This window comes from Neopelma chrysocephalum, unplaced genomic scaffold, assembly GCF_003984885.1.
Source record: "Neopelma chrysocephalum unplaced genomic scaffold, ASM398488v2 Primary Assembly neopelma1_61b, whole genome shotgun sequence".
In the NCBI taxonomy this organism is placed as follows: domain Eukaryota; kingdom Metazoa; phylum Chordata; class Aves; order Passeriformes; family Pipridae; genus Neopelma; species Neopelma chrysocephalum.
Window position 1 is genome coordinate 3,406,805 of NW_020897717.1, and position 19,302 is coordinate 3,426,106.

At 37.9% G+C, this 19,302-nt stretch overlaps 1 protein-coding gene across 3 annotated transcripts in view; it reads right to left on the reverse strand.

The window, feature by feature from the left end:
- Positions 1-19,302, reverse strand: part of RBKS (ribokinase) — a 71,165-nt gene that overhangs the window by 49,846 nt on the left and 2,017 nt on the right. For all 3 annotated transcript variants that reach the window (XM_027681957.1, XM_027681955.1, XM_027681956.1), the window contains exon 2: positions 1,227-1,359. In XM_027681957.1, coding sequence (XP_027537758.1) covers positions 1,227-1,359 — 133 coding nt within the window. The remainder of the gene's footprint in view (positions 1-1,226; positions 1,360-19,302) is intronic.

Genomic DNA, 19,302 nt, shown 5'->3' on the forward strand with positions numbered 1-19,302 from the left:
AATAACAAAAATATGGTTTTGAAAAAAAAATTAGGAAATAGAGTAGCGACTAGATTTTATTATGAATGCATATGTTTCCATTGCACCGAGCAAAGGCTAGACCATTAAAAAATAAAGCAAAATTCACACTTGCAGTGGAAAAAAACCCCTTTAACATTTAGCAGAAAATGTTAGCAAGGAATTCACTGCCAGTTCATCTTGTACTTGAATCTGATCGTTCTTGAATGCAAAGATGATCAAATATACACAATATCACAGAAGCACAAACATTGCCAGTATAAAAAAAAACCCCCACACTAGAACAACTAGTGATAACAACCCACAGAAATGTTTGCAGGTGTAATCTAGATTTAAAGCCAACATTCTTTAGTCTAAATATTGAATTGGAAAACCAGTGAGAAAGGCTTCCTTGAGATGTTTCCAGTACTTCTCAAAAAATCCCTGACAGACAATGATCCAACAAATTTAGCATCCTCCCCAGCTATGGCAAAAACCAAAGTACGTCCAGTCAATTCGAAGTTTCATCCACAGTTAGCACAGGATAGACAATAAAGTTACAGAGAGAGAAAATTTGATCTTAACCGTAGTAATGATCACTCAAAACTTATAATGTTTAATGACAAAAATCAAAGAAAAGCATTGCAAGAATATAGCATCTGCCAAGTTGAATCAGCCCCATGGTCTGTGAGCCATTCTTTAGAACTGCTGTATATCAGATATTTCAGAAAAGTAGGCAAAAATATCCCATAGCACACAAAGGCACTAGAATTTGGAGATGAACATGTCATCTTAATCGCAGGTAATGAGATAATGATTTAACCCTCAAAGCACAAAGTTTTACATTCCTCCTCAAATTTGAAGTGCTGATTGCTGTAACAGTGGGGAACATAAAGAGGAGGGGCTAATCAAGATTACTTGAATTTTTAACATCTCGAAGTCTCTCCAATTCTCTTTTCCATGATACATCAATCTAAGTTTTGCAATCCTTCTCTACATGCAATTCCTGCCAGATCTCTAGCCAACTAGTCTGGTTCTGGCAGTGTTCTTAAAACAGCCTCCTCTATGCTTAAATTTATAGTTGAAATAAGGAAAAGAAAAGAGAATTAGAGAGGGATTAAAAAAATCTAAAAAGACATCTAAACCTTTTCTTTAAGTGATCAAAAGTTTTACTGGAACTTGAACGAATATTTAGTTCAGTTGTAATCCAAGAGCAAGTCAGTGCTTACCTTGCAGACCAGTGAGGTGTTGGCCCCAAGTCGAGCAGACTGGACACACTGGTTGGCTCCTTTCCCACCAAAACCAATGAAAAACTTATGTCCAAGGACAGTTTCTCCAGCTCTTGGCAACCGTGTAGTAAGGCTATTCCAATTAAAGCAATATTTACATATATTAGCGACTGAAAATAACAAGCATCTTCAAATTAAGAGTTACATTCTTATAATCCTAAACGGCTCAACAGTCAGCCAGTAAGACTAAAAAATACTCAAAAGACCTTTTAGTGTCTCTATTCCACATCCCACTTGTTCAAGTTTATTCCTTATATGCCACCCAGTCAAGCTTCTTGTTTATTACTCAATAAAGGGATTGAACTTCTTTCGTTCATGTCTCATGTTTCTACAGGAAAAGAAGCACTCGATCCCTGACTGGGATTCTACAGTGCTAACTCAATACAGATAAATAATAAATCCATAGGTCTCACTGCTCATGGTTTTTCAACTGTAACATTCAGCTCAAGTTTACATATAGCTCTTTTAATTCCATTACATCTAATTATACCTTCCTGAACCATCCTTCAGTAATTTTTCACTCTGTTGGTGTTCACACCCCTCAGAATTGTAATCGTTACCAAAATCGTCCTCCCCTCTGCTGTCACTCAGGCACACTGTACATATTTAACATTTTTCTTTTTTAAGTTTTTCTCTTACAAATCAAGCTTTACAACTTCTCAGCATTTTGTTGTTTCTTGAATGCAATCCAATTACATTTACATCCTTCTGGGGATGGGTGCCCAGAACCAGATGCACTAATACAAGCCGAAAGCCATCAGAAGTGTATTCTGGTTTCATTTCCATTTTGGAAAAAAAGAAAACAAAACTGTAATTTTGTTAACCCTACCAGATGCTTTGCTATCTCCAGGAAAAGTTGAAAGGAATAAAAAACACTACTGAGACTGTTTGAAGGAACTTCTCTGAATGCAAAAGACTACCTGACTTTTGCCGCTTCTATTTAAGGACATAACTCAAAGATGCATTTACAACACTCGACCAAAATTTCCACCTCCTTGAGCCACATATTCCAGGTATAAGGCTTAAAAATGTAAATTTTAAATCTCTTAAGCTCCAAACAAGTTCACAACACATGGGAATGGAAAGGATCCTATGGTGTAAATACTAGCAACCTGTTCAGTCAATGACAGTTACCTCAGACAGGTTTCCAGAAGTCTGCAGGATAGAAGGGGAACACGGGGAAGGGGAGTAAAAGAATGCAGAAGAATCTGCCCTAAAGATGAAGAGATTAACTTCAGCTCTGTTTGTCAACTTATAACATCTTTAGTTTTACTAATAAACCTTATAACAGCTTCAAAATTCAAAAACTGAGTTCTGGGCTCCTCAGTACAAAAGAGACATGGAGTTCCTGGAGCAGATCCGTTGGAGGGCAACAAAGAGGATTAAGGGACTGAAGCATCTCTCTTATGAGGAAAGGCTGAGGAAGTGGGGCTTTTTCAGCCTTGAGAAGAGGCAGCTGAGAGGGGACCTCACCAAAGTCTGTAAGTATCTGAAGGGTGGGTGTCAAGAGGATGGAGCCAGGCTCTTCTTGGTGCTGTCAGGCAATAGGACAAGAGGCAATGGACAGAAATTGATGCACAGAAGGTTCTACCCAGACATGAAGAAGAACTTCTTTACTCTGCAGGTGACCAAGCACTGAAACAGAACCAGAAAGGTTGTGGAGTCTCCTTCACTAGAGATATTCAAGAACTGCCTGGACGCAATCCTGTGCAGTGTGCTCTAGGATGACCCTGCTTGAGCAGGGAGGCTGGAGGAGATGACCTACTGTGGTCCCTTTGAACTTTAACCATTATGTGATTCTGTGAAAATTGCCAGTTCAGAACAAAAGATTAGATATTAGGAAGAAATCCTTTAATGTGGGGGTGGTGACACACTAGAACAGGTTGCCCAGGGAGGTGGTGGATGCCCCAACCCTGGCAGTGTTCAAGGCCAGGGTGAAGAAGGCCTCGAGCAACTGGTCTAGTGGGAAATGTCCCTGCCCATGGCAGGGGAGGTTGGCAATAGGTGATCTTTAAGGTTCCTTCCAACCCTGAACGTTCTATGATTCTATACCTCTGCACTAGGCAATCACTATAGATTGTTTTTTGACTTGATATGAAGAATACGTCTGAGCTTATGCTGTAACTTTCGGGGCATAAGGGTGTTTGCAGAATCTCATGGAATTAATGACAGAGCAGAGCCTAATTCACTGTAAATGCTCAGGAAAAAGCAAATTTTTTTTTCTCCCACTAATTTTCAATTCCAGCATTCATCAGTCCAAAGGTTTAAGATCATTAGAAAATCAAGAAAACCCAAAATGAATCTAGCAAAGTCAAGTAAGTCCCAAAGTCCCAAAAATTAAGATTTTGGCTTTGAAGGAGTTGTTACACGTCTGTGCTTCATCAGTAGCTACAGTTTCTAGAGAGACTCAGGTAGGGATGCAGTCTCTAAGTAGGGACATCCACTAGCAAAGCACCCCAGATTTTAGTGTGAGGGTACAGTACACAGCTGGCAGGTTTATTTTGTGTGGGCAACCACAGATAAAGCCCAGAAGAGTCACACATTCAGCTAATAGCACTCATTTCCAGAGAGGCAGAGCTGGGAACATTTTGTTGGGAAATGTTTAAACAATTTTAAATAAAAATTAACAGATTTTTAGAAATATACTTGTACGTACCTCATATACATGTGTATATATATGGAAAGGATTGCTAAGTTATAACTGTTTGCCCACAGCCAGCATCTGAGTAGCTGTACAGTTTCAGGCAACAAGGTGTAACAATAAATAGTATTGATAAATAGTAACAGATAAATAATGTTCATTAATGGTAACGTGTAATTTATCACCATTTTCACCACTGGAAGCCAAGTAGAGATGGTTGTAGAGCAGAGAGTGAAGGCCACAAAACTTAGCTGAGGAAGCTCCTCTTTAGCCAGTGCCCGGGTACTGCACACACACGTCTAAAATTATGTGCCATTCAGTAAGGAAGGGATGTTTCACCCAGCCTTGGTAATAAATACTAACAGCAGCTCTTGTATAATTCCTTTCATCCACAGATCTCACTACACCTTAAAAAGCAGAACAACATCATTATTCCTGTTTTGCGGGTATGGAACTTAGTCAAGGTATTTTGCCTTTTCATGCCTTGGGTCAGTCAAGAAGCCAGTGGCAAAACCAAAAATAAGAGATCAGCTCAAACCACTAGCTCATACTGTCTTCTCATTTAAATTCTGCAGTACAAAAATGGTATCAAGTCTCGATTCATTTTCATTCCTCAGGTTGTTTTTTTTTTTTTAAAGATTATAGCTTTTTCTAAACAGAATTTTCTTCCACAAAAAGCTAATACATTTTTAGACAAAGATTAACAAGTGTGACACCCCAGCACACTTCTGTTAATAGCACTGCTCAGAGCTCATATGCATTTTCAAGAAGTACGTTCAACCATAAATACTGTTGTTTTAACAGTGGCCAGACTATGACTTGATTCTTCTCTCTTTTATGTTGGCATCAACATGCAACTCCAGTGGAAGCATCATAATTTCACTAGTGAAAAAACAGGCTTGGTGAGAGGAGAATCTGGGCCTCAGTGTTTCAAGCAGCATGGCATAACAACTGCCTGTGGGAATCAAACAGTTTGTGGAAGACAGGGATATGACCTTTTTTATTGTGTTGATGGAAAGGCACAAGGCGAAGGGCAAAGGATCAAGCTGGAATAGTGATTTATAATTAGCCAATTCTAAAAACAGGCTAAAACAGAATAAGCAAGAATAAGCAGCAGGTTCCTGTAGTTCACTGGAAACAAACCCTTCACCTTACTTCATTTTAGGCATGATTGCCAGAGCAGTTCTCCACTCCAGAAGCCTATTTTTACTCTCCATATTAAACAAATTCAGAGAACTGAACTATATATAAGCCTGGAGGTTTCACTTTCACTGAAACCAGCATTCAAGAATTTTTTTTTTCCTAATATAATGCTATTCTCTCATCGTTTAATTCTGCAACTATACTAACTTCTGATTCACATCAGACAATTTTAATGAACATTTCAGGCTTCTGTTAGAAGCAAGCAGTGATGAGTAATCTGTATGATTAAGAAACCCTAAAAATTCTTGGCTTATTGATGGTGCCACAAAGAATACTCAAAATAACCTAAAAGTGATGAAACAACTAATGTTACTCCAAAACTAGGCTAAATAAGTTAATTAGAAAAACTGTCACACGGGCTTTCAGAATTGTTACATAAAATGTTTTGTAAAGCCATTTACAACTTTGACGTAATTTGAAAACACTGACCTGAAAAACCCAATATAAGCTACTATTCAACAGACTTCTTTTTGCTTATGTGACAACTTCTGCTCAGCTTTGAGGGGATAAATGGTGCAAAGGATACTAAGCTGTCATGTCTTATGAACAGCCAGAAACCAAACTTGAAAATCCCCAACACTTATTAGATGTATAATAAAATTACTGTATGTTTTACAAATTGTACATTGTATTACTGAATCATATTTATAGAGGAAAGTTCAGATTGAAACATCCTGAATTACTTTGGATATTACAAACAAGGAATATAATCACTCAGAATTTCAACTGAGTTTTTACAAAATGTAAAGCACAGAGCAACACTGCCCACATTTGTTCGTGACAAATGAAGAATCGTACATCCACTTACGTTTCAGGGGTTTGGGATGAATAAAGGTACACACATGAGAGTTTCACCACTGCAGTAACTTTAATCCTCTCTTCCAGTAAGTGTGTGCCACAAGTTCCCTTAGAGGCTAGAGCTGATTAGCATTTGTATTTTCACACAGACATCCCTTGGGAGGGATGGCATTAAAACCAGAACAGAACCCTCTACTACTGTGTTGAAGCACTGAATCAGAGGTGAAAGCAGAACATACTGAGTCATTAATGACCCTTTCCCTGGTAATCTGGGTTTTCTTGAAAAGTTCCCATCTAAGCAGTGACTAGATCATATTCGGAGATAGAAAGTATCAAGAAGGAAGAAAGGGAAAGGGAAAGATGTATATTAAGCAGCATTTGCATAAATTAATCCTGAAATTAATCATGGTTTGCTTCCGATTCTTGACACCTAAACAGTGTCTGTTCATTGTTTTCAATACACGAAAGTACTACAAACATGTATTACTGCTGTTAGCTTAAGCTGATGCGAAACTATGCCCTCTTCTTGGCAGCATCTTCCCACTGTTTCTCTTGCACTGCTTTTATTGCTTATGGAGCTTTCTAATTCAAAGTGGTTTTTTTCAGAAGGTAATTTTTATTTGGATCAGCAAGTTTGTCCAACTTATTGTACAGTAGCCAGGGCAAGCCAGAACCTGGAGGCCTGAAAAAGTGAGGGGACGAGCAGGAGAGCCTCTGCTGGCAGCAGTATAGCCAGAACTGCCCCGAGCCAAAGTTGGAACTTATATTTGATACTACTTTGTGTGTTGAAAACAGTGAATGCCATGCAGCTAAGGTTTACTTAAGTAGTACAGAATATTTAGCTCATTAGATATATTGAAGAAAAGCATAAAGTATCAGTATTTTTCTGAGAAATGACATGCACAAGAAAGGAAAATGAACATTTTTCTCAAAAAAAGCCCCAATAATATTCTCATCAGGCAAGTCAGAGGAGAAGAGAATTTGTACATTAGATTAGAGATCACATTACCTAAGATGATTGTCATTTAAACAGTATCAAAAGAAACATTCAGATTTTTTTTAATTCTTCAAGAAAGGTGAAGATGATCAGAGGTATGAAAATAGCAGCAGAAATACTGAATTAAAAACTTACTTAATAAAAAGGAATATAATGTAAAGGTCTAGAATTTAGTTTTCATTCTGTTCTCCTTGCATCACTGAACAAAACTCGCTCTTTCTCCCCTTCTGGGAATTCCCTAGAATGGGGAAAATCCCAGTGAGATTAGAGTAGGTGTAACTAGCCACTGTCTAGTACATATAATTTACTGGCCTTTCATGGTTCTCAGAACTGAACAAATACAAAGGAGAGAATAGTTCTTGTCTCTAATATTAATACAACATTGTGGTGAAAAAGTCTCAGACCTCTTTTGGATCTGGCTTAACATTTTGGTTTAGCCTTGGTCTGTTTTGTCTAGCTTCATTTTGAAGATTTGAACATGTGCTATGGGAAAGTATCCATAACACACAGGCAAAAAGACCACAATCTTTTCAAAATCTGATGTTCTTGACTCATTTATGTTTTCACCCCTTTTAATCATCCACTAAAACATCTTATTGTAAAGTAGAAAACTTCCAAGATTTCTGAAAAGATTACCTCAGGAATTTAGTTAACTACAGCTTGGTTTAAGCATGGAGCAATCTGGTTCTAGGTTTGTAACCTCCCTTCAGATCTTTAATGACTGAAAACCAACTACAAATCATAGAAAATCTCTATTTTTTCTTCCTCCTATGTCCCTGAACATGACGAGGTTTTCTTTAAACAAAAAAAAAACCAACCAACCAAAAAAAAAAAAAAGCCAAACCAAAAAACCTTTTCAGACAATTAAAATACTTGCTTACTGCTTGGATGTTTGATAGTCTGGGTTCTCTCTCTAGCCCCACAGTAATGAACACTGTAGAAACACTACCCAAGCTGCTATCAGGCACAATAATTGATGCTTAATGAGAAGCCTTTTTTGCAGGACAGTGCTGAAGAACAGTGAGATCCAAAAGCTTTACTCCATCACCCATTCAGAGTTTTTTTTTAAACCCGTTTGATTTTACATCAAATACAGTTTGTCACCACAACACAAACAAATGAATGATGAATTGGTGCAAAGCAGCAGGAATCTGTTCAATCAGTTTTTCCATGAAGAAAATATGTATTTTATGAAACACAAATATATATATTTTTTAATAGATAAGTGGTTTTGCAGATCACATTACCGAGTGGGTAAACAACTGTAGAAAATCTCTAGCAAGGTAGAAAATTAAATGAATGGCTGTAACGAGATGTAAGAAGGTCATAAGTGTCATATCTTCTTATATGTGCAACCACAGTCTCAATTTAAAAAGAGTGAAACTTGTAACACATAGAATGAGACGTCCACAGCACTGTAAGAACTTCAACAAACATTTCTGTTGACCCTTTGTGCAGAATCAAATGTTACCCTCCCAGATATTAAAAGACAAAACAAATATAAAGGCATCCAGATGAATGCCCTGAAGCATTTACGGTAGTGCACTGTACTGCATTTCAGTGAAGTTATGATATCACCAGGACATCAAAATTCCTGAATTATATTATGAATATGAAATCTTCAACTCAGTGAAATTATTTATTTGACTAATTACCAAAAGTAAAAAGCTTTCTCGTGGAACAACAAACCTGTAATAATTCCTCACACCATCAGCAGTTAAATTTGGGGAAAAGGTGGGCACAACATTGATGAGTTCATAATCTGTGGAATGTTTAATTCTGAAGTTGAAGGCCTAAAGAGATTTAAAAACTCAAACAAAAATAAAGCTATCTTCAGATATTTAAGTCTCAGCAAACATTCCATCATTCTTACCAAACATCTGTTTTGTATTTAAGAAAGATTGTGGAAATTTTCAGAATTGCTACTCTCTAGCTTTATTTGCCTCCCACATTGTTCTTCATTGATGTCTCTCGATTACATTATTTTTGGAATGGCAGTTACATAATTATTTTCAATGCAATCTGATGGCAATATTAGAATACACTATCTCTGAAACATGCTGTGCTCACCCAGGACTGAAGCAGGCTGCCTACAGTTCCTGTGCTAAGCAGAACATTATATCATGATGAAATACCAGGGCTAAAGTAGAAAAGAAACCCAACACAAAACAAAACAACCTTTGCAACCCAAGCAAAGAGCCATCTTTATATGCCCAAGGATAGATTAAGATAAACAAGACATATGAACATTAATCTTTTCTATACCTCTTAAAAAAAGGATTTATCAGACAACAAAAACAAAGTGGAAATAACATGGTTGATTGGATAGGCCACAGGGTCCTTGTTCTTGTCATCATGATTTTTTTATATACTGGTAAATCAACAAAGTGATCTGTGCTTCTGCTTTGCTATCATACAGAAAACAGGGCACCTACCATACAAAATCTTGCTGTCCATCTTTTACAGGTAAAAAATAAAAATAATCTCCCTACACCATTAAGTACTGGCATTTTGCACACAAGCACATTGTGCTTTATATATTATAATATTAGGAGCAACATCATAGATGTGCTCTCACTACACAGTCATCAAAACAAAGTAACAGTGCGGTCCAAATATTAACCATTTTTTTTGAATAAGATGTTGTTCTAAAAGCACAGGAATTTTGACAAGTACGATATCTTTCATCAAGTTTGTAAGTACAGTGCTTCTTACAGAATCCATATGGGTCACGAATTAAAAGTATAATCAAAACAATACTTTGTTTACGTATACTTAATCAATGTATCATAGATAATGAATGCAATAAATATATTTAAATATATTTATATTTATTATATGGTAATAGAATAGAATAATTCAGTTGGAAGGGACCTACAACTACCATCAAGTCCAACTGCCTGACCACTTCAGGGCTAAATTTTTGGTCAAGTTTTTACTTTGAAACTATCTTACTGCTGATTCACTGATATAAAAATTGTTCTCTGAAGTTCAATCTAATTATAGAGGCATCAAATAAAATCTTGGATTACAGTAACATTAAGGCTTGTGGGGCAAAGATGAGAGTGTGTAGGGTGTGTGTGGGGGTGCCTGGGCTTTGCTGGCCAAGGTTAAGTCTGCTGTGACACGTTGGAATCTCCTCTAGGTAAGCACCTTTACCTTTTTCGTGATTTAAGTTCTCTTGGGAAAAATAGATCCTTAAATATCAGAAAGAAAGGTGTAATTCTGTATAATCCTGGATTCTGATGCCTACCAATGGACAACTCCTATGTCTCCATTAAAGCACAGAATTTAATGAGCAACAGGGAGTAAAAACTGAAGAAAAATCTGCTCTTTTTGCTGCCTCTATATGTAGTAATATGAGTTCCAGAAAAAATGCTGCTTTTTCCCAACAGGTCATTTTTTACCTTGCCTTTTCTGGGAAAAAAAAGAAAGAAAATGTATTTTAAAAACGATTGAACAATACTAACAGGATATTCCCCATGAATAATACTAGCAGGATCAGACAACTAGAAAGAAGGTATATTCAATCTCATTACAGCTAAGAACATGGAAAATGCCTGTCTTTCCACATGAGTACTGAACTTGATCTGCTTATCCTTTATTTTCAGTTCTGACCAAAGTTTTATACTACCAAGGTTTATGCATTTTCTATAAACAGGGATCTGAAAGAACACAGGAAGTACAGCAAGTGATGGATAGAATAAATTAATGAAACAGAGCTATGATTCTTTGAAAGCAGAAGTTATCTTTGGAGAGATGAGAGGCAGGAAAAGACCAATACAGACAAGAAGTACACTGTAAGAACATCATGTAGAAAGACAACAAGAAGAGGCAAAGGCAACTAAGGGGAAATTTCGTGGTTCAGGGATGACATGCTAGTAATCTAGTACAGGAAAAAAGGAGAAAAATAGACTAAATTCAGAAATGGAAAGGAGAATAAAACACAGAAGAGAACACACTGATAAATTCAGGAACATTACCACCTTCTTATTTTATAATTAGTTGTCACAAAGATCAACGTGTTCTATAAAGCTGCACCTACTTAGGCAACATACTAGTGAAAAATAATTTTGTATTTTCTTCAGGCTCAAAGTATATGATACAAGGATCCTTAAGGGAGTCAGGATGTCAGCATCAAATAACTTACTGCAGCTTGATATAGGAGCTAACAACTGGAGCCATATAAAACAAGCAAACAAAACCTTACTGGTAAGCTCCTTTGGAAAGAACAGCTCAGACAGCTCCTAGAGGCAACATAATATATATGCCTGCCCAGAGTGTTTTTACACAAATTTGTTACCATTGACTCTGTATGATTTTTATTGCAGCTTTTGATTTGTGCCAGCAGCTCTTTACTGTCAAGAGTACTGAAATTCACCCAAAGATATTTACGTCTAGAAATGAATCTAGGAAAATGGTTATTTCCATTAACAGTACAGCCAGTAAGTAATTCATTAACAAGACAGAATTATTAATCATACCATTCTGTTACTCACAAAGGAGGAGCAAATACAATATCCTCAGTGTTGGGTGTTAAAATACAGTGCCTAACAATTTCTTATTGTGACAAATACTTTCAAAGGAGTTCCTTTAGACAAATTTCCATTTGACTGTACAGACTCTAGTGCGTCAAACACCTCCAGATTGAAAAGGCAAGAGATGTTTTACTTTAAATAGTCAAAAAGAATTTCCAGCAATACCAGGAATATAACCAAATCAATAAAAAACTGTGGGAGTTACATGGTAATAGTATTCCTTGGGGCTAGAAATTATAGATACATTCATAACATAATATTCCATCTGTGTCATCGGGATACAGCAGAAGCCCAGGGAATACCCTGGAGTACTGACAATGCCAGTGCCCCATGGATTGCCATTTTGCAGACTATTTACTTGGAACTGCTCAGATGCCTAAGAGATGCCTACAGAGAGCAAAAGGCGACAGTTGTTCTATCTGTAAAGTGGGATGTTACAATGTGAAGCCGTGGCCATATCCTACAGTGCATTCCTGAGATAAAATGTCATCTTTCTGTAGCGGAAATGAACACAACCCCCTTACTCCACATGTCGATATTGGGCAATTGGTAAATAAGCTTTTATCCCAACAGCCTCTTCCCTGATCATAACGTTATTGTTTCCTGACTTTTCATTTTCTTCCAAAAGAGGTATCACTCTGGGTTTTCCAAGGACAGATGAAGCCTCAGCCCGAACGCAGAATGACGGGGAAGCTGCACACTCAGGAGGTGCCGTAACTTCACCTGAAATAAGGGCCAGGTCTGTTACAGCATTAGTAATCTCAGTTTCTAAAAACTACATAGAGTAATTTTGTCTATCTGTCTTTTTATTCCACCCTGATTCCATTTGTAGAAATGACTATGGGAAATGGAATTTCTTTCCACTGTAGTCACTAACATGGTAATAATTTTGGGAAGAACACTTTCACATCCTAGACTTTCTGTGAAACTGGACACACAAGTCCTAATACACACTTAGGGCACACCATTTTGACATTTTTTTCCTAGTGGTCTTACCCAGATTGATTGAACAGATATTTTATGAGAGTTCAGTTCTGTTAGGTGGGAAAACAGACAGGCTGAAATGTGCAGAAGTGTAGTGTATTTCTGAAATTAAAGTACATTAATAAAAAAGTATTATAAATTTTGTCTCATGTGGCAATACGTTGACTGACAATGTTCTTTCTCTATGAATTTTCATCTGATGTCTTTTCCCTTTGTCTTCACTCTTGTTTAGGAAAGTCTACTTTCTTGGTATAAAAATTCTTAAGTATTTGAAGGGAGGAAGTAAATTATTTTGTAAATCCACCGTTCTCATCTTGCAGCATTAGCAACTGTTCTAGCACTGGACACTATATTTTAAATGGATGAATTTTCTTTTGCCATCACAGTGTTGAAACTGGACTCTGCTGTCACCAACCCATTAGAAAGCATGTACACCCTTAGGAAGGTTGAACAAAGAGATTCAGCTACTGATAGCTGGCAAATAGGACACCCATTAAAAAGATGAAAAGACTTATGATCACGTGATTTTCCTTTTGTGGGTAGTGTCTAATAGCTTACTGACCTCCAAAGGTGAAAAATGCCAGCCTAATGAGAAAATTGGCAATTTTGTGAATCTTTAAATCAAGCATTTAAGCAGGCCTGAATAACAAAACCATAAGGAGTACCACAGGGTTTCAGACAAGTGTTCTTTGCCAGGCGAGACAACACAAGATGGAGTAGCTGATTTTCTTCTCCCATTAGGAAAATACACCCCAAAAACATATCACCTGCTAGGATCAAAATGTTTCTGGATTCATTTACTCCATTACCCAAGTGAACTCTCTAGAGAATTAAGCAATAGTTTCCCAGCTTCACATGGACTAAACCTAAAAGCTTGGTAAACACTAGTTTTATCTCACAAACCATAATTTTTAATTGCTAACACACATAGGAAAGGCATAACCCTCCACTGATGATATCATAGTCTACTGCCATGGAAATGACTGCAGTATCATAAACACAGGTTTAAGATGACCTCACTTTCATAGGAAAGAGGGAAATTTCACTGGAATGTGAATGACATAGGGAATAAAAACACATAGATACTATACAGTGAAAAACTCTCTCACTAGCCAATTAAAATATGGAAGATAAAGACGACAACTAGACTTGCAGCTGAACAGAAAAAGGGTTCTCCTGCCCAAACACTGTGTTACTGCTCATGAGTCTTTGAACAGAGAGCCCTCTGAACTCCTGTCAGGGTTCCCCTTTGTAAGTTCACTACACCAGAGAGGAGGGAAAAATCCCTGCCCTGACAGGCTTACAGTTTAACCACAAGAACATGAACAAAGTATGGCTATAAGAATACAGTGTAGGATCTCAAAACAACATTGTAGCTGGAATGCTTCCTAGAATGAGTAAGTACTTCAGAAGTGGGAGGAAGAGAACTCCACAGTCTCTTAAAGCACACAAAATAAGATGAAGTCAGACACAAATGCAGAAGTACAATCTCAGTGTGGCAAGTGCTAAGCATTTTGGCATCAGCTAAGGAAAATACATATATTTAACCTTCAGCTCTGAAGTACTCTGAGAGGCATCAAACAACTCAAGTATTGGAAGCTGAAATTTGTGTGTAAGCTTTGTGTTGCCATGAGCTGGGAATGTTGAGCACTATGTTGGATCCCAAATTGAGATGAGACAAGAAGCTTGAACCAAGAACAGGGAGTGGAGAAACGTAGAAGGCGATAATGATCTCACTTAAGTAGAACCTTTCATCTTGAAGGATCTCAAAGCAATTTACAAACTCAAACAGACCAGACACTGCAGCTGGTAGGAACAGAAGCAGACAGCTGGGAACTCTTCATGGGAAGGAGGAGGTAACAGAGGCCTTACTCAGTGCCATATCTTCCAAAATGCTGGTGCTGGGAGAAGATAGCAGGACTAAAACAGAGCTTTTTCCTGGTCCTTGCCATGCAGCCATGTGAGAAAATTGCATTAACCAAGCAGGCAGGAAGAGTTGACAGAAAGCAAAGCAAGAAACAAGGCGCCTCTGGACAGCAGGGGACCTGTCACTGTTAGGACTATAGTTTTCCTGCCTTTTATCTCAACTTTGACTCCACAGACTCTTCACACTTTCTGCAGTAAAACCTTAGGTCTTTCCTACTACCTTTGTCATTTTTAACACTTTCCTCCAATTCTCTTTACCTTTTCCCTATCTTTTTAAAAAGCAAACTGCCCTTCTTCCTGTCCTCAAACTCTAAATTGTTTTCCAACGTACAGTAGGGCAAATAGTGCTACTCTTGGTGACTGGGAAGCCAAAGAAATTACTTCAGCTATGGCACTCATGTAGTACAGGCCTGACTGTAGTACCACAAAGGGTATTCTTTAGCTCAAACCCACTTCTAAATACATACTATTAAAACTTAACTAGATAAACAAGTCTAAAGAACAAGAGGCATATTAGTTATTGCTGAAATGGAATTGCCTCTGGAAGAAAAGACAGTGCCTAATTACAGTAGACAGTAGAGTAGGACACAAAATGAAGGCACCAAATGAAAGGGCAGGGGCATTTCAATTAAAGAGAATCCAGAAAGTAACACTTTTTTTTGTGCTTAACTTGAAAGACATTGTGTGACCAGATTCACATTCATATTTTCCGAGACTTTTAAAACTTCCTCCATTTCCATTTAGTAAGGGGAGGAAAAAAAAGTTTTCATGGATAAGAGCCAAAGACAAGGGGTGAGCAGGTGTTCTAGTACCACCAGTCCTTCTCAGAGAGGGCCCACAGCATCCTCTGTGGCACAAACAACAGTTTCTTTCAGAAGGTGCCAGCTGGGATCAATGGCGCACTGTCTCTCGCTTGGGGTTCATAACCTTAGTTGCAAATGCAGCTCTTGTAATGGGTTAAAAAAAGGCCCTGGTGGCCTTGCCCTAGTTATTTTGTGTTAATTTAAAAAGCACCCAAGCAGACATTTTCCCTCCTTTTTCCCTCTTCAATATTTTGTCATTTTTTGTTAGAGGAACTTTGTTGGAAGCTTTTCAGGTGTGGAGTATAACACCAAATACTTTTAACATGCCAGAACATTAAACTATGTCTCACCCTAAAATCTCATCACTCAGATTTTGCTGGGGGACAACAATTTAATTTCAGTTTACAGCAGTGAAAAGCTTCTTTGACATGAATGAGCTTGGATCAGGCCCCACATCAGCAGTATCTCGGCCACTAGAGATATTCAAAAGCTGTATATGCACAGAAGACAATTTTCTTAGTGAATGCCATTACTGAAGATTTCATCAACTTGATTCTTATCCCATTTTTCTTTTTGAGGCCCCAAGACACAACTTTCTTCCTGCTATTCAAGAGAAGGCAAAGAGAAGTTTCTCTAAACCACATTTAGGTCCTCGAAAATCAGAGCAGAATTTCAAAATGCTGAGCCTGTGCATCCAGCATTTACTATGCACCCAGACTTTGCTAGGTCAGAAAAGAAGACAAGGGGCAGACAGCACTGGCTCTGAAATCAAGCCCAGATTTTTCACCTTTACATAAATGAAACAATTCACAGATGACACATTCTCTCATGCCTTGATGCCTTTCTCTGAATCCAGAAGATTAATTTCCTCAACTGGACTAAGCTTGTATTCCTTCACAGTTGTGCTTTCCCATGCTGCTGGCAATGGCAGATTGACTAGAATGAGGAGTGGCTGCTGCAGGGGAAGCATTACAGATAAAAACAAAAACACAAATGAAATGAATTTGAAGGATTCTAGAACACTTTGCTGCTAGGAGAAGCTGAAGAGCAGAAAAAAATATTAAAACAAGACAAAAACACTAAAAGTTGGTGACTGTGCGTGCAGGAGAAATGGTGGAAATGAGAACATGTGTGAGATCTGGAAACAAAGCAAAGAAGAAAATGAAGTCATATGTGAGATTTCCTCTGCTCACTCAAAAGAAATGTAAGAAAATTCCTCTTCATATTCCCACCAAAACCTCCCGAAATTATTGTTCCAAATAATGCATTTCTAAAAAAGAAAGTGCATACATAGCTTTGGATCATGGACATTTCTAATGTGCCAATGAGCCATTTACTTCAGCACTTCAGCAGACAATAACCACCACTAGAGACTTAAGATGAAGACGTAGGATCTCACTAGAGGAGATGATACCTTTGCCATTTGGCCCAGGCAGAGGTTGTGCTCAGTTAGCAAAGGTGACAGGATGTGTCCGTCTGGGATGTTTATACTGGGTGTGCTTTTGTCACTACTGTCTGCCCCAGTCCAGCAACACAGTACTCTATGTGTACCTCGGTGCCTTCTCTGCCTTGCCTTTCTTCTCCTGCTGAATACTTTCAGTCAATCACTTTAATACTCACGATAATTATTAAGGCTGGTTGTTACAACAGTAGGCTGGAAGCCGAACTTTTACTTCTACTCCCTAAAGGGAGTGAAGCAACATGATGATAGGAAAGAGGTCCATAGAAAATTCTTTAATTTCTGAACATTCTAACAAATATAGTTTTCCAGTATTTGGACTGTGGTGTCATTCTCTTAAATTAAACTGAAAGGCTGTTGTTGTTGTGACTATCCAAAGACTGTTTTTCCATCTTACATTTTGTTCTATGCTTGTGCTGTTTTCCATTGCCATGCCAAAGTTTCTCCTGTTTATTGTAATTGTTTTAGTGTGTCTGGCTCTCATTGGTTTATATGTTTAGTCTTGTCCTGATTTAATATGAATTAAAATGCCAATGCCACGACCAGTCTGCAAATATGAGTCAGAAGAGAAATTATTTAAATAATACTATGGATAGTACCAGTCTGGTTTGATATCTAGATCATACAGAATAATGCTGTTTTTGTTTTCTATTACTATTGCCTGCTATTGCCAGTGAAGTGTTGATTGTGATTGTGACCACAAATATGTTTTGTTCCTGGTCCTACTAAGCCAAAAGAGTGTGGTTTACTGCATGTATGTACGTGAGGCTGTTTTGATCATATGAAGTTCACTTTAGAAAACCCACATTCTGCCACTGCAGCGCTACAGCACAATGAGAAAAGAATTTCCAATGAGAACAGTGTTTTAAAAGCAAACCATTGGGCCTCTTCCCTTTAGAAGAATTTTAAGACACACTACCCTTTCTTCTGAATTTGATTATTTCTCAAAATTACATCTGAATATCTGTCTTTAACAGAAGGTCCCTGTCCTTTTCTGCCTCAGTCGTTACATAAAATACAGCAAATTTCAAACTGTACGTTTCCATTTCACACAGAGGTTACGCTTCTTTAAATCATCAGTTTACTGTACTGAGTAAAAACATTATGTGCTGATTTTTTTTAGTGGTGAATCTGGCTACCATATGTCCAATGGTAGCTTGAAACTTTTCACTACCTTGTCTCTACAGACCTGGGAATGCTTAACATTTAAAGTCTGACACTACCATTTAAAGTCTGACACTGAGCTTCTAGCTGTCCAGACAGAGGGACAAGGTTGTATTTTAAAGGGTCAACACTGTATTTTACCAGTTTGAGTTACAACACAGCTTTGTGTAGCTCTCCAACAACTCAGCCTCGGGCATATTGATCACCATAACTGGTCTACTCTGGCCTCCAATCGGGAGGCCTGGAGACAGACCATTTATAACGCTGCTGATGCTTTTGAGAAGGCACGCAGGATCACTCTTGAGGAGAAAAGACAACGCAGAAAGAATCGAGCCTTGCAGAATATACCATCTAAGGAGTCTTTCTGCTGTGTCTTTTGCAACCGGACGTGTCTATCTCGTATTGGCCTTTTTAGCCACCAACGCGCTTGCATGAAAAATGGGTAGAGCCCTTCCCAAATCTTCGTTCGCGAAGCCTAGCCATGATGTGTAGCTCTTACAGAGTGTCAATCAGTATCATTATCTTCTAAGAAGACAGGCTTTAGTATTGAGCAGTGAATATGCCCATCAAACACAATGTATCCAAAAATGTATCTGACCTCCTCTGCGTGACTGTCACAAATTCATTCGGGCTTCTCCAGATGAGTGATAGGCATTTAACATGATCACTGCTATCCAAGTCTCTTGCAAACTGAAACAACAGCATAAATAACAGACAAACTCACAACCCCCCAAATGCTCTTTCATTCCAGCTGAAAAGAACCCTAGCTTTAAATCTAGAATATGCAGCCCCCTCTAAATCCCAGATACAAAGACAGTCAAGAGTTATGCTCCTGGCACCAATCCTAATCCTAACCCAACAGTTTTTACCACATTTAATAAAACTTGTTTATAGTTTCCTGTTCCACCTAGGTGCAACCAAGCCTACTGCTTAGTCCTTTCCGGTAATTTTACACAGATTTTTGTAACCCAGGATACATTTAAACTATGTCTACACTGGTACTGTATGGAGATTTTTTTCAGTTTAAACTCTTGCCAGCTAAACTTAAACACACTCTTTTTCTTATTTTGTTAAGTGCTTGTAGTCCTGTGCTAGTAACAGAAAGAACGAAGCTGTCCCTTGAAAATTAGCTTATCACACATGAAAAGCTCTCCACTGCTCCTTAAAGTAGAGGCTAATAATGGTGAATCAGATACATGCTTGTGATAGCATTTGTACAATTTAAGAAATCCTCTCAGCTGATTGTAAAATGAAATGGCTTTTCTTTGACCACTTAATCTCAGTGTAACAGCATCTATCGCTACAGCCCACTCTGTAATCTCTGGTTACAGTGTGACCAGTTAATATGGCTTCAAATGAATGATGCATTCCTATCACATCAAATTTGCAGCCAAAAAAAAAAAAGGGAGTTTTCTTGTTTGTTTGTTTAAGTGTCAAAAAAAGCCCAAAGCTGCAGCTGTCAGAATTTTTTGATTATTTTTTCTTCCACACTTTTGACAGACA